General features: G+C 39.5%; 1 protein-coding gene across 2 annotated transcripts in view; it reads left to right on the top strand.

Annotated features, from left to right (window-relative positions):
• Positions 1-26,621, top strand: part of Usp12 (ubiquitin specific peptidase 12) — a 90,891-nt gene that overhangs the window by 27,739 nt on the left and 36,531 nt on the right. The window contains exon 2 of one of the 2 annotated variants that reach the window (XM_042685529.1): positions 19,753-19,833. In XM_042685529.1, coding sequence (XP_042541463.1) covers positions 19,753-19,833 — 81 coding nt within the window. Of the gene's footprint in view, positions 1-19,752; positions 19,834-26,621 lie in introns of those variants that run through there. The other variant, XM_042685531.1, reaches the window with a different exon arrangement.

Genomic DNA, 26,621 nt, shown 5'->3' with positions numbered 1-26,621 from the left:
TCTTTCTCTCTCTCTTTCTTTCTTTCTCTCTCTCTCCTTCTCTTTGCCAGTCCTGGGGCTTGAACTCAGGGCTGGGCACTGTCTTTAAACTTATTTTGCTCAAGGCTAGCACCTACCACTTGAGCCATAGCGCCATTTCTGGCTTTTTCTGCTTATGTGGTACTGAGGAATCAAACCCAGGGCTTCATGCATGGTAAGCAAGCAGTCTACCACTAAACCACATTCCCAGTCCCGTAATCTTCTTTTATTTGTTCAGGTACTTATACCAGCATGGACTTTATTTTCTTCAGTAGCTATGATCCATTATCAGTATTAATTTTCATGCTCAAATTGTCCCTGACTTGGTCAGTAGATTTACCAGGTGACTGATCTCTTTGTCTTATCCTACCCTTCTTTGAGCACTTTTGGTTTGAGATATTCAGACTCATCTTGTATTTCCTTTCTCCCACCTGGCAGTAGAAGTGTCTTTTAGTGGAGAATGGTATTTATAAACTGAGATACAAGATGTGATTGTTTCTACTGTGTCAAGGATTTTAGACTCCCTTGAGTGGACATAGGCAGGAATGAATTGGTTTTTAAAATGAGTTTATCTTAATAATGTCAAATCAAATTAATATTAGAGGTTCCCCCCATGACTTTCTTTTCATTTGGAATAGCTATAGAATTCCGTAGAGAAGGTCTCGTGTGGCATTTCTGAAGTTCGGTGATAGTCTCCAGTTTGCAGTTTTGGCTGGATTGTCACTGTCAACAGAGTTGGAAGTCAGTTTCTGCCTGTGTCTTTCTCTGTTCTGCCTCCTTCTGTTTCCTCTGACTTTGCACATGGTAAGCAGGCACTCTATCATGAAGTTGTCCCTAGCCCACTAATGATCTTGTTAGAGCAAATGAATGTTTTATAAATTTGAATTTTAAGGTAAAATTTTTGTGTTTATTACATATAGATGTTGCTTAATTCACCTGTAAGAGAATGAATCAAATTTCTTAGGATTTAAAGTGCTAACTTATAAAGAAGTTTTGGGTTGTTATTTATAAAATTAGGATAATATATGAAAGGATTGTTGAATTGTTTTGAGGGTAAAATTCTGAAAATTTAAGATCGTATACATATGTTTCTAGGTATAGTTCTGGGTCAATTGAGGTCCTTACTAAATAGTAGTTATGCTATGTTTTGAGACGTGATATTTCTATTAAACTTGAGAAGATGAAGCAAAGCATATAATTTCCTTCTTTGCTACCTTCTTTTAGCCTTTTCCTCTTTTCTTCCCTCTTGCTTTTGGTAGTAAATATGCCTATGCCTATGTTTCCATATATATACCTACATATGTAAAAGCAGATTTCTAAAGACTAATATGTTCTATAGATCTTTGGTACTTAAATATTCAAATACATAAATGTTTAAAGGATGTAGGTACCATAATTATAGTTATTTAATTTATAAATTTTGTTACATGAATTTGAGTACAAGAAAAACAGATTTTAAATGTTTCTAGTTTATAATTTATTATCATTATTATTATTTGCCAGTACTGAGACTTCAGTTCAGCTTTGTACTTGCTTGTTGCTCCCTTGAACCATATTTCTAGCTTGGCTTTTTGTTGGTTAATTGGAGATACAGTCTTGCTGACTTTTCTGCCCAGACTGGTTTGAAGGATTATAGGTAGGAGTCACCAGCCCGGTTATGATATAAATTTATTTATACTGTCCATAGGGATCTTCAACATTTTGTTCTTCTTTATTCTAAAATACTTTATGAGAACATACACTAAATGAAACCAGCTTTCCTGTGGCTGAGAGTTTCAGGTGAGATTGAATTAGCCTCACATACGTCTTCCAGTGTAGTTTGTAGATATTTGTTCGCATAGCTTTTGATAGGATTTAGACAGTACTTAACCTTTTAAGAATAGACTACTTTGAAGTAATACAAAGTAAATGAACCTCAGGCCAATGTAAACATGTGAACATCCCATCTCTGAAAATTCCATGGACATGACAGGAAAATGTGTCTGATGTGTGAGTGAAGTTAGGATGGTGTTTGTGTAATTAAACTGCAACAGCTAAAAATGGAGTTTGGAGAACTTCCTAAAGGACTAAAAAGTAATAGGTAGGAGGATGAAAGACAGCAGTAATGAGTAGAAAAGTTACCATAGAGAATCAATCCTGAGGAGAACTAGTAGACATGTGTGTTTGGAATCAGAGTGGTGTGGCTGTGATGCCTCCACCATGATCATTTATTTAAGCCATTCTTTGGAATAAGCTGGTTTTAGTGGGGTCTTTTCTCTCTTCCTGTTCAAACAGAGGAGCTGGCTGACATGCCATGCTGGTCTGTATCTCTAGGATAAAGGCAAAATGCTGTTCTGTGGAGAAAGCTTGTCATCTTTTGTCTTAGGGCATGAGGTTGAGAGACAGTCAAGAGCTCATGGCACTTTGGTTTTTCACAGCAGGCAACGGATGCAGTAGAGGGACCATCCTACCCTCCAGAGTACCTCTGTTAACTTTCCCACCTGCTAGTTACACACATCTTACTCTCTTGCTTAGATAAGCTATCTGAAAGTAAGCAGTCTATACAAATGCAGTGGAAAGCCAGGTGAGATAATCGGGCTAACCATCTGTCATTGATGAACCCAAGAATCTAACTAGGGATTTCCAGGCGGAAAACCAGGAACTTGAAACATGGACAGTATTAGCCATATTTTTTTCTTTTTCTTTTTCTTTTTTGCTTTCTTGTACATCTGGTTTGTTTGACTATTTTATTTTTTGCTAGTTAATCTATAACGTGTGCAACAAAGTTTTTGTGGTTTTCCAGCATCTCTGCCTGCCCTTTTCACAAGTGAAGCTCCTTAGCATATATTAACTACCCTCCCAGTATTTTCTCTTTGGAGGATAATTGTTTAGATAAAGATGGGAGATTTCATTGCAGTTATAGAAGCTCCTAAGTGTTACAATCCCTGAATACACAAAGATGTAATATTGAAAGGTAAAGGGAGCAGAAGGGCTGGAAGGAAAGGCGGATGAGCTCATTTCCTACACGGCAGATATCTCTTTAACATAAGCTAAGTATTGGTAGAGTTAGACGTAGAGCCAGTAGAAGTTCCTCAGACGTACTCTACCCAGTAATACCTAATAAAAATTAAAAGGTGGCCCAGAGAAGAAGAATTGGGGGAGGGCTTGGGGGATACAGTTTCTCATCTTGGAAAACAACAGAGTTAAGCTGTTAAATGAAGCTTGCAATCTGTTATTTAAAGTTGTAATAGCCTGGCTGACAGGGTGGAGCATCTGTGTTGTGCTCCTTCCTTGTGGCTGCTGGCCCCACCCTGCTCCGTAGCCACTAATCAGTACCTCAAAGTAAAGCTGGGGAGCCAGGACCCACATCATACCCAGTGAACTTAACCAGCTGAGAGTCGGGCTCACTTCAGGCACATGGTCTTTCTATGGTAGAAACTCATCACACAATATTATGAAGATGTTTTAAGGGTATGAAGAAATAAATGGATTGCAATAAACTGGAAATAACTGATATAGTATGCTTCATATAATGACTATAGCAGTTCTGAATTCACCAATCTGTTGAGTTGTGAATGTAAGACAAAAAAGGCTATATGTGAATATGTATCAAGTCAGTATTCATGTTTTGCACCATTAAAGAAAAAATTTAAAGTTAATACTCATCCTTAAAAACCAGAACGTTAACAGGGGTTGTCCCAGTTTTTTCCCAAGGGACCTCCAGGGAGGGAGGGTGTGGTGAGTAATAGTGATTTTTAAATTTTCTACTTACTCCACAGTTTGAATTATTTTTAGAATGTTAGTTTTCAGTATTTATTAAAAAAACCAGTTTTATACAAAGCATTTTAAAGGGAAGGGACTTGGTTTGTGTTCTAGTATTTGTGTTCTAGTATTGTACTCTAACAATTTTCTCCAGGAGCTAAGTTTTATGTAGGTTAAAGATCCAAGTGTTTTCTTCTGTAAGAGGAGCTTAAAAGTGGTTTTTTTCTGGGCCCACAAATTAACTAAAAGCAGAAAACCTTGGAATCCTTGTCTCCATTTTTTATCTTTGTATGGCTTCCCTTAAGGAAGAATAGAGCCTCCTCAGGACAGACCTCTCTCCAAGCAATGAAAACTTGTTCTTCCCGACCAGTGATGGCAGTGATAACTAGAACCTCTCCCCAAACAAAAAGTGAAATTACGGTCTACCCAGACCATCCTGTGACCAGGTCTATCTCGTAATTATACATACCTCTCTCCTTTTTCTAGTTCTTTCATCTTATAAAACCTCAACTTCATGTCTGTTCCCCAAAGATGAGCTGAAATGTTTTTTCCATGGCATGCCTGTGCCATGTAATAAACCTCTTCACTTTGTCTATTTGGTGAATAGGAGCAAGTGACTGGACCTGACTTGTGGAATTCTTAGAGTCTGGGCCTTGGGTCTAAAACTCCAGCTTCATTTCTGCCTATGCTTTCTTTGTGTGTGTGTGTGTGTGTGTGTGTGTGTGTGTGTGTGTGTGTGTGTGTGTGTAATTCTTAGAGTCTGGGCCTTGGGTCTAAAACTCCAGCTTCATTTCTGCCTATGCTTTCTTTTGTGTGTGTGTGTGTGTGTGTGTGTGTGTGTGTGTAATTCTTGGGCCTTGGGTCTAAAACTCCAGCTTCATTTCTGCCTATGCTTTCTTTTGTGTGTGTGTGTGTGTGTGTGTGTGTGTGTGTGTGTGTGTGTAATTCTTAGAGTCTGGGCCTTGGGTCTAAAACTCCAGCTTCATTTCTGCCTATGCTTTTGTGTGTGTGTGTGTGTGTGTGTGTGTGTGTGTGTGTGTGTGTGGTGGGGCTTGAACTCTGGGCCTGGGTACTGTCCCTCAGCTAGCTCTTCAGCTCAAGGCTAACGCTTTACCACTTGAGCCACAGCGCCACTTCCAGTTCTCTAGTGGTTCATTGGAGATAAGAGTCTCATGGACTTTCCTGCTTGGCTGGCTTTGAATCATGATGCTTAGATCTCAGCCTCCTGAGTAGCTAGGATTATAGATGTGAGCCACTGGTGCCTGGCTGTGCTTACTTTTAAAAGTGCGCTTGAACAGAATACTACTCTCTTCTGGAAATTTCCATTGTATTACTCAGTTTTGGTAAAAAAAAAAAAAATCATAGAAAAATTTAAATGAGTACTGTTTCTGGTTAACGCCTTAAGTCTTACAGAGCTTTTGAATATATTACTTAATTTCTGTAACAGCACTGTGAAATAAGCAGTTTACTTTTTTTCCTATATTATAAAGTGAAGAAACTAAAGACTATTAAGTGACTTGCTCAGGATTCATATCACTGTACAGCCTTTCACTCTACAGTGTTTCTCTTACCAGATCTCACCTTTCTAGTTTATCATGTAACCCAAACTCAAGTTCTGACGTTGAAATTTGTATTCAAATTGTATTTCAGGTATATAAATTTGTGTTTACTTTTATAATGTAGTGCAAATTTGGTTGCAGTTTGAAAATGTCTATGTTCCTCCTTCCCCCCAGACATTGGGTATCCCTCATGTTACTTCAGCAGGCACGTGATATTATTCCTTGCCCTGATGAACTGATCTTTTCTCAGACATAGATTTCTTCCAGGATTCTCTTGATACTTTTGTATTTGAATTGTCACTATTGGCTGAAGCAAGGCAGTGCAATTCAAAGGTACCTTCAAGAATGAATTTTTTTGGGTTTGTAGTGCACTTCAAATATGTCACTTCATCCGAATCCCGAGTTCAGGTGCTCACCTAGGAACTTTTGTGGTGGGTAGGTAAGCCTGAATTCAGCCCTTTTCTGGGAATACAGTATAATACCCTTAATTTTTTCATTTTTTACTTATGGTTTTCATATTAAATTTATTATTTAACCTATTTTTAAACTATCTATTTCAACTACAGTATTTGCATTCACCATGTTGTATAGCCATCAGCACTATATATTTCCCAAGAGTTTTTTGTTGTTGTTGTTGTTATCTCACATAGACACTGTACGGTCATTCACTAACTTCTCATTCCTCTCTTCCCAGAGATCCTTTGACCTTTTTGTTCTGTATTTGCCCATTCAACCTTCTTCTGAATTGCTGTAGCTCCTGGTCTATGATGTCCTTAGTTCTTTGGGCATGTCTGTGACAACTAATTTAACACATGGACTAGTAACTCCACTGTCTCAGATTCGCCACTCCCCCTCCCCCGCCTTGGATTCTTGAGTTTCTGTTGGATTTTTTTCTCTTATGAATACACTTTATTTTGCTGCTTCTTTGTATGTTTTACGAATTTTTGGAGAGTAAGAGCAGGATAGTTTGAGTATTATAATGTTGTTAAGGATTTTTTTCTCTTATGAATACACTTTATTTTGCTGCTTCTTTGTATCTCTTATGAATTTTTGGAGAGAAAGAGCAGGATAGTTTGAATATTATAATGTCGTTAAGTGTGGAATCAGGCTTTTTGCTCCTTAGTGATTGCTTTTGAGGATTACAAGGACTGTTTTGTATACAAGGACTGTTTTGTATTCCTTGTCCTCTGTGGTCGTTGAAATTTCCGTTCCATTATTTCTGGTCAGCTTGTGATTTGACTTAAATTTTTGGATCCCTCCACTAAAAGAAAGAGGAGAAGAGAAAATAAACCCAAGAAAGGGAAGCAGATGCAGCCTGATGTAGTGAAAATGCAGTCAAGCATTGGTGCTGTTCTCACTGGCCACCACTTGACTGAGTACAATGTAGAAACCTAGATTTTGGATGGCAAGAAGTATATATGTGTATGTATATATATTGGGTGGAGGGAGCTGATGCTAAGGAGTATAGGGGTATAGCTGGTTTGCACATCTGCTGTTAGTTCTCCCTTCTTCTCTCCTTGAGTGTTCAATATGTGCTGAGTTTCAGTTGATTCTGATAGTTCTCTTCTTCATGGTTTTAGTGGAGGGCCTGACGCTTCTTGTTCTGCCTTTTCCACAATACGATTCAGTGCCCACTTCAGGCATTACTTGTATTTCACCATTTGTGAAATCAGTGTGGCTAGGTCCATAAGACTCTTAGCTCCAGTTAACTACCAAAAAGCTGAAAGTGGAGCTGCGGCTCGAGTAGTAGAGTGGTAGCCTTGACACAAACAGTCAGAGACAGTACCCGGGCTCTTGAGTTCAAGCCCTAGGACCAACAAAAACAAAACACCAAAAAACCAATATAGCTATGTTGTAGTTGCTCTTCAAGGAAAATGAAACTAAGTTAATTTGAGAAACCCCTTGAAGGATTTCCCTAGCACTCTACTAAAATGACTCAAAACTTTATAGAGTGATGCTGTCATTTTCTGGGATGTTGACATCATGGTTCCAGAATTTATCTTTACTTTTGCAGAACTTAAAAGTTGGTTTCACTTCTTTCAGTTTTATAGGTAGAAAATAGTATTAAAGGTCAAGAAAGCTGAATGTCTGAAAACAGAATTCTAGGAGTATTAACTCTTTGTACTTTAATATATCTGCTGTGTCAGTGAGAGTAAGCCAGAGATACTGTGTGTGTGTGTGTGTGTGTGTGTGTGTGTGTGTTAAACACCAAAAACTTCTGAGACAGTTCTTCACATTATTATATCTTGTACATTATTGTATTTGATGTGGAATAATAGTCTTGAGTATTTGACAAAACAGTATTTAAATGTGATGGTAATTTTACTCTTGGGTAAGCTACAGTAGGAACTTGAAGGATGAACTTGGTTACTGTAACCAGCAATTAATTTGCATTGCCAGTTTTGTTTCACTTCAATTTAATATTAATTAATTTAATATTAATTAATACTAATATTTGTATTTCAATGGCAATTTCCTTCCTTGGAGTGCTAAGGGCTTTATTATTTTATACTGTAGAAGTTGGGAAAATAGGTTCATGTTTTTGTAAATGGGAAAGTTTTTTTTTTTTTTTTTGTCGGTCGTGGGGCTTGAACTCTGGGCCTGGGCGCTGTCCCTCAGCTCTTCAGCTCAAGGCGAGCGCTCTACCACTTGAGCTACAGCGCCACTTCTGGTTTTCTGGTGGTTTATTGGAGATAGGAGTCTCACGGTCTCTCCTGCCCAGGCTGGCTTTGAACCGTGATCCTCAGATCTCAGCCTCCTGAGTAGCTAGGATTACAGGCGTGAGCCACCAGCGCCTGGCTTAAATGGGAAAGTTTTGAGTACAGGTTTTCTGTTTGAGCATCATTCCAATCAGTCACCCAGGTGGCTGTGGGGAAGCTATGTCTGGTAATAGCAATGCAGTATCCTTTCTACAGCAGCTACATTATTTGGTGCAATATAGAACCTCTCAAGAATATAATAAATAGGGCTGGGAAGGTGGCTCAGTGGTAGAGCGCTTGCCTTGCATGCTCGAGGCCCTGGGTTCCATTCCTCAGCACCACATAAGCAAAAAGAAAAAGCCGGAAGTGGCACTGTGGCTCAAGTGGTAGAGTGCTAGCTTTGAGCTGAAGAGCTGAGGGACAGCGCCCAGGCCCAGAGTTCAGGCCCCACGACCGGACCCAAAAAAAAAAAAAAAAAAAAAAAAAGAATATAATAAATAGAGCTTAAAATGATAACATGTTTCTTGTAATTTGTTGATTTCTGGAGGTTTAGTAACATGATAGAGCTTTAGTTTAGCATATACAAGGCTTGGGTTCTATCCCAGCATTGCAAAAATGAAAAGGGGGAAAGACAACAAAAGCAAATGTTTGTTCATATTTTTCCCTAAGTAAAGTACCAATAACATAATTTAGATATAGTTAGGTTTTAAACATTTAACCTATCTATGCGTGTATTCTGTGGATTTTTTTAAGGAAAAAATTTTGGCATTCAGAAGAGTAGGATTTGTAAAATTTTATTGTGCACACGCATATTGTTAAGTATGTCATAGGAACTTTGGTCATAGGGGAGAACTTTTGTTTTAATGTTATTGGTAAGCCAAACAGGAAAGTCTGGCAGAGTAGTTCCTGGCAAGTGACAGTGATCATCTCTACTTTCTAACAGAGATGAAATAGTGTTTTCTTTGGGTAGCTCATTGTCTCACTGTGAGCATTTACAGATGAAAAGCAGTTGGTTTTTTTTTTTAATGGGATGGGGGGCACCCACTCCATGTTCTCACATTTCCATTTCTTTCTTTTTTTGGGGGGGAGGTCCAGTCGTGGGGCCTGAACTCTGGGCCTGGGCGCTGTCCCTCAGCTCTTTAGCTCAAGGCTAGTGCTCTACCACTTGAGCCACAGCGCCACTTCCGGCTTTTTTCTTTTTGCTTATGTGGTGCTGACAATCGAACCCAAGGCCTCATGCATGCAAGGCAAGCGCTCTACCACTAAGCCACCTTCCCAGCCCCATGAATCTTTTAATTTCTGTATTCTCTCTAACACATTTAGATCTGAGTTAAGTAACCAAACTTTTCTTTGAAAAGCATTTAACCAAGTAATCAGAATATTGTACTTTTAATACATATCTAGTATGTGGCTAGTGAATATTTGAACTCTTTTTTTTTTTTTTTGGTGCCAGTCCTGGGGCTTGAATTCATGGCCTGGACACTATCCTTGAGCTTCTTTTGCTCGAGGCTGGCACTCTACCACGAGCCACAGTGCCACTTCTGGCTTTTTCTGTTTATGTGGTACTAAGGAATTGAACCCAGGGCCTCATGCATGCTAGGCAAGCACTCTACCACTAAGCCATCTTCCCAGCCCTATATTTGAACTTTTTGAAAGTTAAAATAATATGCCTATCATTTTTGTTTTGATCATTTACTAATGAATTGGGATAATGATTCAAATATATAACTTACTCCTTTTCTTCTTTCTTACATGATAACATTCGTAATTGTAGTAATAGTACTATTTAATATTAATTGTTATTACAAAGGGTTAAAGTCAGGTAAAGAGTCCATTTCTTTTTGGACTCCTTCCTTCATTCCCAGTCTTTCCCTCCCATCCATACCCACAAGTTGTGCATTTTCAACATAATAGGTAGTGAGCATCACTGCCGTGCTTGTTCACCTTTTGTCCTTCCATTTGGAAATCTGTTGTTGTAAACTTGCTTTACAAGTCTTCCCTGTTGAGTTGGAGTTTTAGGGGGAAGTATGGAGGGTAGGAAAGAGGGTGGGAAGTACACAGAAATGTGTTTATGCATCACCAGAAAATAAAGTTGTTTATTTTCTCTTTCTTCCTATCTTAAACAAATGGCTTTCAGAAGATCTGTGGTGGGGCTGGGAAGGTGGCTCAGTGGTAGAGCGCTTGCCTTGCATGCATGAGGCCCTGGGTTCGATTCCTCAGCACCACATAAGCAAAAAGAAAAAAGCTGGAAGTGGCACTGTGGCCCAAGTGGTAGAGCGCTAGCCTTGAGCTGAAGATCTGAGGGGCAGCGCCCAGGCCCAGAGTTCAGGCCCCACAACCGGACCCCCCCCAAAAAAAAAAAAAAAGATCTGTGGTATAACTGAGGCAAGAAAGGCCCTTCTTTAGTGGGATTATTAGACCTAGATAATTGGTTGCACAATAAAATAAAACATTGTCTTAATTAGTCTTGGTGGTCCTACCTTTAACAGTCTTATCCATGCTATTTTACATTATTGTTACCAAGGGTTTTGCTTTCTACTGACTTTTTATTCTAAGATAGATTTTGCCAGTTCTCTGTGATATCTTTTGTGATGCTGTTTTACATTTGGACCCATGGAAGAATCCTTTGTATTTTTTTTTTCTTTTGTACTGGGGGCTTGAACTCAGGGTATGGGCACTGCCCCTGAGCTTTTTTGCTCAAGGCTAGTGCCCTACTACTTGAGAGCCACAGCTCCACTTCCTACTTTGTAGTAGTTAATTGGAGATAAGAATTTTCCTACTCAGAATAGCTTCCAACCATGATTCCCAGATCTCAGCCTCCTGAATAGCTAAGATTATTTATGTGAGCCACCAGTGCCTGGCTCTTTTGTAATTTTTATTTTTATTTATTTATTTTTTTGGGTCCTGTAGTGGGGCCTGAACTCTGGGCCTAGGCGCTGTCCCTCAGCTCTTCAGCTCAAGGCTAGCGCTCTACCACTTGAGCCACAGCACCACTTCTGGATTTTTTCTTTTTGCTTATGTGGTGCTGAGGAATTGAACCCAGGGCCTCAGGCATGCAAGGCAAGCGCTCTACCACTGAGCCACCTTCCCAGCCCCTATTTTGTAATTTTTATAGAGCATATTTTAAACTTTGGTGAGATATTTAAAGCCAGAAGAGCCTTCTCTTGAAAGAAAGTCTATAGGAGGCTGGGGATATGGCTTAGTGGTAGAGTGCTTGCCTGGCATGCATGAAGCCTTGGGTTCAATTCCTCACTACTACATAAACAGAAAAAGCTGGAAGTGGTGCTGTGGCTCAAGTAGTAGAATGCTAGCCTTGAGCAAAAGAAGCTCCAGGACAGTGCCAGACCCTGAGTTCAAAGCCAAAGGACTGGCAGAAAAAAGAAAGTAAGTCTATAGGATAGGATTCTTAGAATTACAGCACATCATACTCAGAGACTTTCCCTATCACTGAAATTGGGTTGAGACTGGAATGTTAATGTTTTGAGGGCTTTATTTAAAGGAAGATGAGGAGACATAAGTATTTGCTCAGTGTTTACTTTGCCAGGCATTGTTTTAAAATTGTTTTGTATTCCTCCTCTCCTCCTCAACCCTCAAGAAGACCGATGAAACTGTTGTTTGCTCTCGTTGTGACTTAGTAATTTGGAGTTGGAAGGAATGAAATACCTTGTTCAAAATTTAAACTTTAGTTGTTATTCTGTATTGCTGTGAACTTTGTCTAGAATTGGTGCAATATTGTAGATTTGCATGGATGCCTTAAATCTGGTCTCTTTTACCTTGATGATGAGAAAATTGAGGCCAAATGGTTTATGACAGGTGATGCTGTGGTTCATAGAGTGAGATCGAGGCTGGGTGTACTGGAGAGTGTGTGTGTGTGTGTGTGTGTGTGTGTGTGTGTGTGTGTATGTGTGTGTGTGTACTGTTTATATTGGAGTTTTTTTATTTTGCCAGTATGAAAGGCAATAATGTACTTTTTAATGAAGAAAAAGCCAAGGTCCGACTTGGTTAATCTCTGAACCATCTTTTCCTAAATTTTCTGCACTAAATGTTAACCGTATTCTGATACACTATTCACATGGTACTATTGTATAGTTTTGACTTTCTTAAAATCTTTCTATTTATTTTTTATTTCTATTTCTATTTTTATTTTTGTTGGTTTTGGGTCTTGAACTCTGGGCCTGGGCGCTGTCCCTAAGCTCTTCAGCTCAAGGCAAGTGCTCTACCAGTTTAACTACAGCACCACTTCTGTTTTTCAGGTGTTCAATTGGAGATAAGAGTCTTATGGACTTTTTTTGGCTAGGCTGGCTTTGAACTGTGATATCCTCAGATCTCAACCTCCTAAGTAGCTAGGATTATAGGCAGGAGCCACTGGTACCTGGCTTGATTTATTTTTAAGTGATTTTCTATGCACATTCTCAATTTCAGTGTGCACTAATTGGATTTTTGAATTTTTTGTATTAAACACCCTTGTGTGTAAAACCTTTTTGATTTCATGCTACAGTGAGAAATGGACCCAGTACACCCCTACCTACAGTGTGTGTTGAGACCACATATCATAACCACAGTTTATTCTTTTTTTTTTTTTTTTTGGTGGTTGTGGAGCTTGAATTCTGGGCATTCCCTGAGCTCTTCAGCTTAAGGGGAGCGCACTACCCCTTGAGCTATAGCGCCCACTTCCAGCTTTTTCTGTATATGTGGTGCTGAGGAATCGAACCCAGGGCCTCATGCATGTGAGGCAAGCACTCTACCACTGAGCCACCTTCCCAGCCCCCATAGTTTATTCTTAGAGAGATATAGACTCTAATCCATTCTCCTTCACTGAAAAGAAAATGGTAGTTGTGATTCGCTGAATAGATTGTAAATGAATAGACTTTAAGCATGTAGTGAGAATCATATTCTCCAGTGAGTCGCAGGAAGGACCGAGTTTCACCTTTTCAGTGCTTTACTGTTTTGATGCTGTTGTCCCAAGGCTTTAGAACTTAGGGGGCATAGCAGTGGTTTGTCATAAATATTTTGATACTTTGAAGATCTGAGTGTGCTTTGATTCTTCACTTTTTTTTTTTTGCCCTTTGAGAGATAAACACTTGTGTCTCTTACCTATTTTGCATTTGGAATCATCATCTTACTGCTTGCATTCACTTTTTTTGTGGTCCTTAAACTCTCATATCCTCACATAACTACTTGCTTTGCCTGCACAATGTTTTAGTTTCCCCAGGTGGCTTGATTTTGTTACCTCCAGGAAGCTCTTCCTTGGCAAGTCTTTGTGCACTGACTTGAACACACCCTTTCTGATATTGTGTGGGAGTTAATAGCCTATCGTAACTAACTAGTATAAAAGGACGTATACCGATCAGTATATTTTCTACAAAGTAAAAGAGTATTATCATATCAGGTTTTCATCAGTTTTTGTCCCCATGTTAGCAACTTTCATAAACAGTATACAATGAATATAATTAGCTTTTCAAAATGACATTCTCATAGATAGTTTTATTTTGTAAACATTTAGCTTTAGATTTGATGTTACAGATAAGGTGATTTCTAGATTAAGGAAATAGGTTAATTCTAACGTAAGTTATTGTCTGGAAAACATTCCTAGTTACCAGTTTGCTTTTGTGGAATTTGGATTTTTATTATTACTGTGACAGGATGAAGTCTTTGGGTTTTCCATGGCTTACTGTAAAATTTAATTAAGAGGACAGCCATCTCCCCTATTTTCTTTTTCTTTTCCCAGTTGCAAATGGTACCTTTAGTTTGCAAGTAGTATTAACATTGACTGTGCACATTTTCATTTTGATGTATTGTTATGTTTTCAAAATATTAGGGCAAAGGTACCTTTGCAATTTCAACTTCATGGTGGTGATTTCCTAGTATGGAAAGAACAAGCCATAATCTTCCCGCAAAATACCATGCTGGTAGGTTAAAGGATTTACCTGTAACACTTGCTGTGAGGGCTTAATATTGGCTTACCATATCTTAATGTTTATTCAGAGTGGTTGTTGATGTTGACCTCTATTCAACATTTTAATGTTTTAATGAGGTGAGGACAGCTGATAGATAAACATTGGTGGAAATGTGAATGGAAGGGAAGGTACTGAAGATATAGACCTGGAGGAAACAAGATACATACAAGTTCAAGTCATTTACTTCTGTTTCCTAGACAGGGCAGACACAAGTCCACATCTTTTCTAGTTCAGTGTTACTCTTGGGATATCATTCTTTTTCTCCAGAACACTTTTATTTGTATGTATGTATGTATGTATTTATTATTTGTCGTGGGGCTTGAATTCTGGTCCTGGATTGCTGTCGCTGTGCTTTTCAGCTGAAGGCAAGAGCTCTACCACTTGAGCCACACTGCCACTTCCAATTTTCTGGTGCTTAGTTGGAGATAAGAGTCTCACGGACTGGGCTGGGAAGGTGGCTCAGTGGTAGAGCGCTTGCCTTGCATGCTCGAGGCCCTGGGTTCGATTCCTCAGCACCACATAAGCAAAAAGGAAAAAGCCGGAAGTGGTGCTGTGGCTCAAGTGGTAGAGCGCTAGCCTTGAGCTGAAGAGCTGAGGGACAGCGCCCAGACCCAGAGTTCAGGCACCACGACCGGACCCCAAAAAAAAAAAAAAAAAAAAAAAAAGAGTCTCACGGACTTTCCTGCCCTGGCTGGCTTTGAACCATGATCCTCAGATCTCAGCCTCCTGAGTAGCTAGGATTACAGGCCTGAGTTACAGCGCCCTGCCTGCCTGCCTTCCAGAACAGTTTTATAATGGATTCATTTTTGCCATGGACTCTTTTCCATTTTGGATTAAACTCTAGTTTCAGTTACTAACATTGTATCGACAGGAATATTGACTTCAAAATGCTACATCCATTGACCTTAATTCTTGTAACTTGTTTCCCTCCCTCCCTCCCTCCCTCCCTCCCTCCCTCTCTCTCTCTCTCTCTTTCTTTCTTTCCTCCTTCCTTCCTTCCTCTCTTTCTCTCACTGTAGTTAGTTCTGTTTGATGCTTTATGCTGTTCTCCTGGATGGCCCTAGCTTTTAGTTGATTTTCTTATTCCACTTCATTTAACTATTAAAGAATTATTGAATCAGGGGCTGGGAAGTTGGCTCAGTGGTAGAGTGCTTGTCTTGCATGCCTGAGGCCCTGGGATCAATTCCTCAGCACCACATAAGCAGAGAAAAGCCAGAAGTGGCACTGTGGCTCAAGTGGTAGGGCTCTAGCCTTGAGCTGAAGAGCTGAGGGACAGTGCCCAGGCCGAGTTCAGGCCCCACAACAGACCAAAAAAAAAAAAAATTGAATCACAGGATTGGAAAATACTCCGTAAAATTTGTGTCTTGTTCATTGCTGTAGAGTCTCTTCTTTATTGTAATCAAGCTATTTTTTTTCTGGCACATGTGAAAACTTTTTATCTGCTGTGTTGATAGTAGTGATATTTGATATATATTTATATGTTTATTATATATAATATGTTTTGTTTTTTGTGGGGGTCCTGTGCTTAAACTCAGGGAATGGATGCTGTCCTTGAGTTTTTTGGCTCAAGGCAAGTACCCTATCACTTGAGCCACTGCTCCACTTTTGCTTTTTTGGTAATTAATTGGAGATTAGAGTCTGACAGGCTTCCTGCGAAGGCTGGTTTTGAACCATGTTCCTCAGATCTCAGCCTCCTGAGTAGCTAGGATTATAGGCGTGAGCCTGGCTGGTATTTTATATCTTTATGATTCTAATTCTTCTGTGTGTTATTTTTGCTGGCTCTTATTCACGATGCTTCCTTTTCTGTAATTGTTGACTCTAAACTTAAATATCTTGGAATTTTATTTGCAGGGAGTTTTTTTTTTTTGGGGGGGGGGGTGCGTGAATTGAATTTCTTTCTTTGTCAGAGTGTATTTGTAATTCTTCCATCTGTGGAGTGGCCAAAGATTGTTAACTTAGGATCTCTTTGAGTTCAATTTTCTGCCTGAGGATTTTTTGTTTGTTTTTAATCAATAGATTGTGCAAATTTGGGTCACAGACTTTCATGAAGGCTGTGGCTGTGAATTGTTAAAAGAGCTTGATTTTTTTTTTTTTTTTCTTCCTACCCGTACCCCACCATAAGGACAAATCAGCCATGTTTCCTTATTGTTTTGTGTGTGTGTGTGTGTGTGTGTGTGTGTGTGTGTATGTGTGTGTGTGTGTGTGTGTGTGTGTGTGTGTGTGTGTGTGTGTGTGTGTGTGTGATGGGTCTTGAACTCAGGGCATGAGTGTTGTCCCTGAGCTCTTTTGCTCAAGGCGAGCACTATACCACTTTGAGCAACCATGCCACTTCTGATTTTCTGGTGGTTAATTGGAGTTGAAAGGCTCACAGACTTTACTTCCTGGGCTGGCTTTGAACCATGGTCCTCAGATCTCAGCCTCCTAAGTAGCTAGGTTTACAAGTGTGAACCACTGGTGGCTGGCTCCTTGCTGTTTTTTTTTGGGGGGGGGTGGTTGGGGAGCACAGGATTCTACTTTTGTGCTCTTAACTCTGAATATTTAACCTTTTTGGGGTCCCAGCTTTTTGCTGGGATTCCTGTTGTCCTCATGGTCTTAGGATAACCCTAGAGTTAGCTCATTTCCTCATTCCATTCAGCTGTTAGAAACAGTCACTATTAAGTCACATACTCTGTTAAATCTGTTTTTGCTGGTTACTTGTCTCCTGTGATGTGGTTCCCCATTACTTTGGTTCTTAGTTTCTATGATTTCCATCTCTCACTGGCTCAATTAAATTAACTTTTATATACTTTCTTTCATCAGAAACGTCATGAGCATTTCATTACTTCTTCTTCGTCATCTTTTTTTTTTTTTTGCCAGTCCTGGGCCTTGGACTCAAGCCCTGGGCAGTGACCCTGAGCTTCTTTTGCTCAAAGCTAGTGGTCTACCACTTGAGCCACAGTGCCATTTCTGGTTTTTTTTTGTGTTTATGTGATACTGAGGAATTGAACTTAGGGGCTTCATGCATGCTAGGCAAACACTGTACCACTAGGCCACATTCCTCGCCCCTCATTCATTACTTCTTTTATTTTTTTCCTGGTCGTGGAGCCTGAACTTGGTCTGGGCACTGTCCCTCAGCTCTTCAGCTCAAGACTAGTGCTCTACCATTTGAGCTACAGCACCACTTTGGGCATTTTCTGCTTATGTGGTGCTGAGGAATTGAACCCAAGGCCTCATGCATGCAAGGCAAACACCGTATCACTGAGCCACCTTCCCAGCCCCCCTCATTACTTCTTTACATTTTATAGTATTAGAGTCAGGTGCTGGTGGCTCATGCCTGAATCCTAGCTACTCAGTAGGCTGAGATCTGAGTATCATGGCTCAAAGTCAGCCTGGGTAGGTTAAACACACACACACACACACACAGCATTAGGTACTAAGTGTAAAATATTTTTTTGTTTTTGCCAGTTGCAAAAACAGGATTTTTTTTTTTTTTGGTCAGTCATGGGGCTTGAACTCTGGGCCTGGGCACTGTCCCTCAGCTCTTCAACTCAAGGCTAGCGCTCTACCACTTGAGCCACAGCACCACTTCCCACTTTTTCTGCTTATGTGGTACTGAGGAATCGAACCCAGGGCCTCAAGGCAAACTACCACTGAGCCACCTTCCCAGCCCAGGAACATGTGTGTGTGTGTGTGTGTGTGTGTGTGTGTGTGTGTGTGTGTGTGTGTGTGTGTGTGTGTGTGTGTGTGTGTGTGTGTGTGTATCCTGTACTTTGACAACAAAGGAATTCCTATCCCTGAGAGCTCCAGCCTCTTAACTTGGCATGGCCACTACTCTTTACCTTTGTCCCAGTGAAGATTGGCAGTATAAGCTACTATTCACTTTGTTAGGATTATATTTTAGGTATAGTGTGGAAAGTTATTAGAGCCATTCATTTTGGATGTCTGTCCTAGGCCTGAGTTTAAATTGTTGGCTGCTATTGCTTGACATAACAAAAGTTGTCAGACGTCATCAAACTACTTGAGGAATATTCATGTTGGAGAATCCCTGTAACATGCTAAAAATCATTGAGAATTGTTCGGAGAGGTGTTGACAGTTGGTTTCCAGCAGTTTTATGAAAATCAAAAACTTGAAAAGCACTCGTTGAACTTGGCATGATGGTGTAGGCATAGGATCCCAACACTTTGGAGGCTAAGGTAGGAGGATTTTGTGTGAGTTTGAGGCCAGCCTGGGCTACATAGTGAGACTCTGGTTTCTTAGAACCATACAAAACCAAAACAAACTCTGCCATGTATCAGAAATCAAATTACTTACTTTCATCTCTTGCCTTTTCAGTTAGCATCAGACAATGACCAAAAAACAAAAACAAAACAAACAAAAATCCTCCACAATTCCTTTTCTTACAGTTCTAAACTAAGGCACAGTATAGTAAACTCTACTTGCTATGGTATTGGTGCTATAACACAAGTAGTTACAGAAGCAGTCACAAAAGTAGCAGGAGTAGTTGTATGATACAGACTCAGGGGTTTCTCCCAAATATTATGAGTCTCATAGACTTGTCTGAAATCCTCAGATCTTTGACTCCTGAGGAGCTAGCATTACTGGCCAGAGCTACCAGCACCAGCCTTATTGGCTCAAGGATTGCACTTGACCACTTGAAACTTAGGTCTACTTTCAGCTTTTTGGTGGTTGAGATAGGAGTCTCATGGACTTTGCCCAGGCTGACTTCCAACTGCAATCTTCAGATCTCAGCCTCCTGAGAAACTAGAATTATAGACATAAATTACTAGTGTCCAGCTGAATTTTTTTTTACTTTTTAATGATTTTTTTTTTTTTTTTTTTTTTTGCGCTAGGGATTTTACCAGTGTCTAATGAGTGCTTGGCAAGTGATCTACCATCGAGCTACATCCTCAGCTCTTTTTGTGAAAGTCTTGCTAAATTACCAGGCTGATCCTGAATTTGTGCTCCTCAGCCTCCCAAGTAGCTGAGATGGAGAAGTGTACCAAACAACTGACCAGACTGAAAAATCTTAATTCATGTACAAGCATACTGAAAAACCTAGCAGCTAATACTTGGAACTAGGGGTTTGTAATCGGCTGTGCAAGGTCCTCTTTTTGTTGGATTTTGTAGTTTTCCCTTCTTTGACTTCTCCTCAGTTGCCCTTTCTCAGACCTCTTCCAATCACCTATTCAAATTCATTTAATGCATAATCTTCCAATCTACTTTCCATGTGTGATTTCTAATAAAATTTTATGATAGTGTTTTTATATTAGTTGTTTTAATTACATTTTTGAGAATTATACCTGTATTTATATGTAAATTTATCTTGTTTATTCTGCTTTTGCTACGTGATAATAATATACAGTTATATCTTAATAGTTCTGTTTCCTCAGTGTTAGACCAGCTTCACGACTGTCCTCTCTGCAGTCTTACATGATATTACAATAAACCTTCTTGCCACCTGCAGTTAGTCCTAGGTGACTAGTATTCCCTTCAGAATTGCTAGTCCACTGCATAAGTGCCTTTTTAATGAAGTTTCAGCTTGTGAGAATGGTTGCCATCAGATTCCTCTGTTTGAGCTCTGATTCCTCAGGAGCTTTCAGTCAGTACATGGGGAGAAGGAGCTCATTGGGAATGTGATTCTTTGACTCAGGCTAGTTCTGTGACTAAAAGCCATTCCTTTAAAGTTAAGTCAGTGTGATCAGAGCATAGACTTAAAGAATGCCTCTGTAATGCCCATTTGATTGTGATAATGTAATGAAAATATTATAACTAATAAGATTGTGATTTTCATTTTACAGGGCGCCAATGCCTCGGCATTAGAGAAAGAGATTGGTCCAGAACAGTTTCCAGTCAACGAGCACTATTTTGGATTAGTCAATGTGAGTATCCATTGATGCTCAGCTTTCAGAATCATTTTTTTAACCAGTTGGAGAAATAGGGAACACGTTTAAAGACTAATAGCTGTGTGCAGTGGCTCACACCTGTAATCTTAGCTACTCAGGAGGCTGAAATCTGAGGAGTGTGGTTCCAAGCCAGCCTGGGTAGGAAAGTCCGTGAGACTCTTATCTCCAATAAACTACTCAGAAAAAGCTGTAAGTGGTGCTGTGACTCAAGTGGTAGAGTGCTAGCCTTGAGCACAGAGAGGCTCAGGAGCAGAGCCCAGATCCTGAGTTTAAGCCCCAGGACTGTCCCTCCCCCCCCCCCCCCCTCCAAAAAAAAAAAAAAAAGAATAATAAAAGAGTGAAATACTGGGGAAAATAACATCCTACCCTGTGGAGGTAATTCTAGTAAGTCTGTATTAAAACATTGGAAGAACTTTAGAATTTTTTTTCCAGTTAACCTGAGAAACATCAGTGAGTTCAAGGAAAGTTACATTTCATTATCCAAAGAGTCCAGTCTGCTTAGTACTTACCCTCTTCATTCCTGAAGCAAAATTGAAGGAGAAACCGTACTGGGATACACAGGCTTGTGGTGGAATCATGGACATGACCTGTGTTCTACGCATGCATTTTCTTAATACTGAATAGGATGTGACCAGCCGGTGTGTTAGGCTGGGAGTGGCCTTGGCGTGAGAAAGGCTGACATTGAGGGACTGTGCATTTTAACTACAGTGCCTGCAAAATATCATTGCCTGCTTTTAAAAAATTTTTAAATTTTTTTGTTACTATTAATGTGTCAGAGAGGCTATCATTACATAAACCAGATAATGCCTACATTTCTTTTTTTGGACAATGTCACCCCTTCCTTAGCTTCTCCCTCCCATCTCTAACCACAAGTTACATAGCTCATTTTCCACGTAGTATACACTGAATAGTATAATTGCATTTGTTCACCCTACTTCCCTCCCTTTCTGTGCCCAAGAAGAAGAAAAACTCAAACAGAAACAAATACTACTCTCACCAACAACCATAACAAACAGAATAAAACAAAACAAAAAAAACCAAACCCATGTTTCCATGTCTTGGAGTTCGTTTCCATAGATAGTATTTTAAATGTTCAGAGAAGTTACACCTTTGTGTTCCTTTCCTAAGGGTATCCTCCTTTAGTCTGTCTGGTTATATGTTAGATCTAGCTTCTACAGAAGAGAGAAAACATGGGCTTAGCTTACCTGACTTAGCATGTCCCTGTAAATGAAATTCTATACCACATTTTATTAATCTACTCTTTTTTTTTTTTTTTTTTGGGTCCAGTTGTGGGGCCTGAACTGTGGGCCTAGGTGCTGTCCCTCAGCTCTTCAGCTAAGACTAATGCTCTACCACTTGAGCCACAGCACCACTTCTGGCTTTTTTCTTTTTGCTTATGTGGTGCTGAGGAATGGAACCCAGGGCCTCATGCATGCAAGGCAAGCGCTCTACCACTGAGCCACCTTCCCAGCCCTCTACTCATCTGTTGTAGGATATAACCTTTAGAATTAGCTTTTAAAATGTTGTAAACAATTAGAGAATACCACAAATCAGTGTTATAAGTTTGTGGTAGCTTGTACCACTGTTTAAATGCATAGCATCTTCTGCTGTTGGTCTTTTTTGCTTTTCTCTGGTGCTAGGGACTGATGGGGAAAGTGTTAAGTGGGAAATATCTGTGTGTCTGTATATATCTACAGATGGCAGATGCAGATTTAGATAGACAAAAGAACAGGTGAGGTAAGTTACATTGAGTAAGATGGTACCTCAGTTAATACTAGTAATTAGAAGGTACAAGATGTGGATTGGGGATATTGCTCAGCAGTAGAGCACTTGCCTACCATGTACTGGCCCTGGATTAAAACCACAGCACCCTTCAAAAAGAAAAAGAAAGTTGAGCACAGTAGCTCATACCTGTAATTCAAGCTACTTTATGAGGCAGAGATGGAGGGGAGGTTGTGGTTCAAGGCTATCCTAGACATTATCTCAACCACAAAAGCTGGATATAGTGGTGTACGCACATATCATTCCAGTTATGTGGAAGCATAAATAGGAGGCCGTGGTCCAGATCAGACCAGACGTAAATTTGAGGTTCTGTTGAAAAAATAGCTAAAGTATAAAGGGCTGGGACTGGCTCAAGCCAAGTGTTAGAGCACCTAACTAGAAAGTGCAGGTCCTGAGTTCAAATCTCAGTACCAACCAAATAAAGCAAAACCCTAACCAACAAAAACCCCTCCCCCAAGAAAAAGATGATTTCTTATGGGCTTTAAGGAAAGCAGTCAAAGTAGGTAGTGTGTTTCCCTTGCTTCAGGACCCATGTGGCTGTGTACAGATCTTGTAACAAAGAATCAGCAGTTCTACTCCTGTTGTCACTGTATTTGAATCCAGTGTCCTGCATCTTGTTTGTACATTTTTCTAATTTGGGAAGGGGAAGGGAAATTACAAAAAGCTGAAATAAGGATACAGGATGACCCATTGTAACAATGAGATGTAGAAGACACTATGTTGAAAATGAACTTTACAACTTTGTGGGGGGGGGGAGGGGAGGAAAGGGATGGTAGGGGGAAAAAAAAGAGGGGATAACAATGCTTGATAGGAAATGTATTCATTACCTTGCTCATGTAACTGTAACCCCTCTGTACAGTATCTTTACAATAAAAAACATATTTAAAATTAAAAAAATCGGCAGTTCACTGTTCTTCCTTAGAGTAAGCTGCTCGTTATTGTTCCAGCTATATTATTTTGATTTTTTTATTGTAAAGATACTGTACAGAGGGGTTACAGTTATATGTTATATGAGTAAGGTAATGAGTTTTTCCCCTACTAGTCCCTCCCTCCCCACCTCAGCAACTCCTCCCTCCCCCTCCCCAAGTTGTAAAGTTAGTTTTCAACATAGTGTCTTGTATGTTTTATTGGGTCAACCTGTCCTTGTTTCAGCATTTTGTGAATTCCCTCCTCCCCCAGCTATATTTTCTTATCCTTTCATTAGAATAATTATATAGTTGTTTTTTTCTAATCTATTGACTTTAAGTTGTGGTAAATAAGAAATTTAGCTTTCTTCTTCAATCACCACTCCTAACCTAACTTCATTCCTCCTCTTCTCCTCGAATGCATATATTGCAATGAGTATATTTCAATCAGTGCTCAGTATTTTCATTATTGTAACTCTTTTTCCCAGGTGAGCTGAGTTGTACTGGTTGTATTTTCTTTCCTTTCATATTAGTTGGTTTTCTTAGAATTAATGCTTTATTTTTCTTTGATCTTAATTTTAATTATTTTCCCCAAAGCTCACTCAGCCAAGGTAAACAAAACAAAACAAAATATCTTATTTCCAGTTTCTACTGAGTTCTATCCATTAGGTGCTCTCTGTCTGTGGTGCCTTTGTGCTGAGCCTTCTGTCCTGTTCTGGCTGGTTAGACTTAATCCTCAGCAGTCTCTTTTTACTACTGCAGATATCCCCCATCTTTCTTCCTGTTTTTCCAGATCCACTCTCTTCCATCTTCTTTTTTTCTCCCTCGCTTTGTGGCACACATTCTATGGTAGGTTTGTTAGGAAGTATTCATGAGCAGTAAAGCTTTGACACTGTTTAAAAATGCTATTATTGTTATAACTAGATACAAATGCTTTAAAAGTTTTAGAATTGCAGTAGAGTTGCCTAAAAAAATTTAAGGCTTCTATTGTCATTAGCTTCTATTGTCATTGTTGACATTGTATTGTCATTGATGATCGATTTTTTTTCTCTTCTAAAATGATGTTTCTTTTTTATTTTAAAATTCTTTGGGAATTTTAGCATTTTCTCTCTGTATATATTATATATGTTCATATGTATTATGTAATATATAACTAATATACATATCATTTTTTTCAATTTGGTGATGTATCCTGGTCTTCTTTCTTCACTATTACATTGGATATTTATAGACCTATTCATACTAAAGACTTATTTTCCTCAGTATTTTGCAGTACTATATTTTTTGGTAATTTCCTCCCTGTTATATAAGTCTTCTATGTCTTCTCTCTCATCTCTGTCTCTCTCTCTTATTAAAACAAGCAAGAACACTGGCCTGTTTCCTTTGTTTTGGGTCATGTTAGTTGCATATTGTAGCACAGATTAATCTTCTCCCCTGTGTGTCCCTTCTCCCCACCCCCTTATTAAAATAATCTACCCCTTTGTATACTGTGTTTTAGGCTAGAGTATTCTTCTTTGTCCAGCTCTGTATTTTTTTTTTTTATTCTTTGGAATACTGAGCTTTGAACTCAGGGACTTGTACTTGATGGGCAGGTAGGTATAGCAGGAGCTATGCCGCTTGAGCCTTTTTGCTGTAGTTTATTTTTCAGATAGGGTGTAGTGTATTGCCTGGACTGGCTCTTAGCCCATGTTCATCCCACCTCTGCCTTCTGTCAAGCTGGGAATACAGTTGTGTGTCACTACATCCAGATGACTGTTTTTTGTTTTTTTTTTTCCTCAACAAAGCAAAATTTTACTTTCTGCAAGAAGTGTGCACTATTGGTAAGCAAGCAGTTTGGATGCAATATCTTCTGTTATTCTCAGGATATCATTGCTGAGTTTTTCTGATAGTTACTAGATTGATTCTGAGTTAACTTTTTTCCCCCTTTTCAAAAACTATTTGTCTTTTTTAGAAACCGTTTCCAGACTGTATGTATAAAAGTGACATTTCAAGAAACATCGGAGGCTTTATGTATTATGAGGGTTATTCTCTGGCAAAGAAAGCTTTAGCAACCATAACAAACCCTCCAGAACACCCTACCTGATTCTCATTTTTTCAGGATGCTCCTCCACCTCAGAGGATTCTTCACATATGTGTCTGGCTCAGTTCAGAGTCTTTTTTTTTTTTTCCCCTATTGAGTGTGTATGTGATATCTAATACCTAGCCCCAGGGTCCTGGAAATCAGTAGCCTGTTGCTTGTAGAGACAAAACCGTAAGTATTCTCTGTGGCTTGAAAGAACGAAGTGCTTGAGTGGATAGAACAGGCTTGTGTTTTCAGATACCTCTCCTGCCTCAAGTCCTGAGCCTTCAGGCATGAGTCTATTTTTATCCCACATCTCTGTCCCATCTATGCACTGGAATTCAGTTTTTCTCTATCTTCTATGTTTTCATTTTGTGTGTATGTGTGTCAGTGTTTTCATTTTCATTATTGTAACTGGACACTGTCTCTTAGCTTTTTCTGTTCAAGGCTAGCAACATGAAATCCTCACCTGATGCTGGTACCATACTCCTGGATTTCCCAGCCCCTAGAGAGCCAAACACATTTTTGTTTTTTGTAAGTTATCCAGTCTGTATTCTGTTACAGTAGCAGAAAATGAACTAAGTATCTCAGAAGGGCTCATTGTCTTTAGAAAAGCAGTATGTTACATATTGAGATCTGCTTTCATTTTTATCCCATATAAATGTTTCTGTCTTCTGATCATTTTTTTTTTTTTTTTTTGCATATAGCCTCACATGAGTAAACATTGGCAAATAAAATGTATGCAATTCATTCTGGCTCTCTAATTTTTTTTGGTTACATTTAAAAATTGAGTGGGAGCTGGGAGCTGGTGGTTCACACCTATAATCCTAGCTACTCAGGAGGCTGAGATCTGAGGATCACAGTTCAAAGCCAGCCCAGAGGCAAGATAGTTTCTGAGACTCTTTTTTTTTTTCTGGGGTCCAGTTGTGGGGCCTGAACTCTGGACTTGGGTGCTATCCCTCAACAATTCAGCTCAAGTGTAGCGCTCTACCACTTGAGTCACAGCGCCACTTCCGGCTTTTTTCTTTTTGCTTATGTGGTGCTGAGGAATCGAACCCAGGGCCTCATGCATACAAGGCAAGCGCTTTACCACTCAACCACTTTCCTAGCCCCTCTCTAAGATTCTTATCTCCAATAAACCACTAGAAAACCAGAAGTGGTACTGTGGCTCAAGTGGTAGAGTGCTACCCTTGAGCTGAAGAGCTGAGGGACAGCAGCCAGGCCCAGAGTTCAGGCTCCACAACTGGCAAAAAAAAAGCGGGGCAGGGAGGGTGGTTTCCAAGGAAGTATTGTTTCTGTTACTTCCTGTAAATTAGTGTAAATTTAAAGAATATTTGTTTGCCTGAAGCCAAATAACAGTAAAATTCTCTCCTAGGAATAAAGTTAGTAAGAGTCCATCAATCTCTTTATTTCATAAATGAAAATATAGTTTGTAATCTTTATAGTTTGTTATTGTACAAAAGCCTGAGCTCTCAAGAGTTCAGGGATGATATTAGTAAAGCTGGACGAGCACCTGAATGAAACTCAGAGGAGATGTGGCAGAACTAGTAGTGTGATTAACTTTTTTCTGTGATTTACACTTTTTCTGTGATTTACACTGTGATTTACACTTACATTCTGTGATTTACACTTTCAGGCTACTTTGCAAGTAACTGCTTTTTTCTTTAACCTTTTCTCTGTAAGTCTTATTTTTTCAGCTCCTAAATTATCTTCACTCTTCTGTTTCTTCTTACTCTTCCAGCCCCTTTTATTGGCAGAATTATTTCAGGACAGTCCATGAGACTCTTGTGTTCAATAAACTACTACAAAGCTACAAGTAGAGGTATGGCTCAAGTGGTAGAGCGCGAACCTTGAGTAAAAGAAGCTCAAGGTCAGTGACCAGCCCCTGAGTTCTGCCCAGAATCAGAAAAAAAAAATTAAAAAAAAAAACACATGCATGCATGCTTCTTTGGGGGCTTCTTTGTTACCTTAGTCAACCCAGCAGTCACTTTTTCTTTTCTTTTTCTTTAGGTACAAGT

Source organism: Dipodomys spectabilis, unplaced genomic scaffold (genome assembly GCF_019054845.1).
Source record: "Dipodomys spectabilis isolate Male_0828 unplaced genomic scaffold, ASM1905484v1 ptg000095l, whole genome shotgun sequence".
NCBI lineage: Eukaryota > Metazoa > Chordata > Mammalia > Rodentia > Heteromyidae > Dipodomys > Dipodomys spectabilis.
Note: the sequence above shows the minus strand (reverse complement) of the source record. Positions and strands in the feature narration are given on the sequence as shown.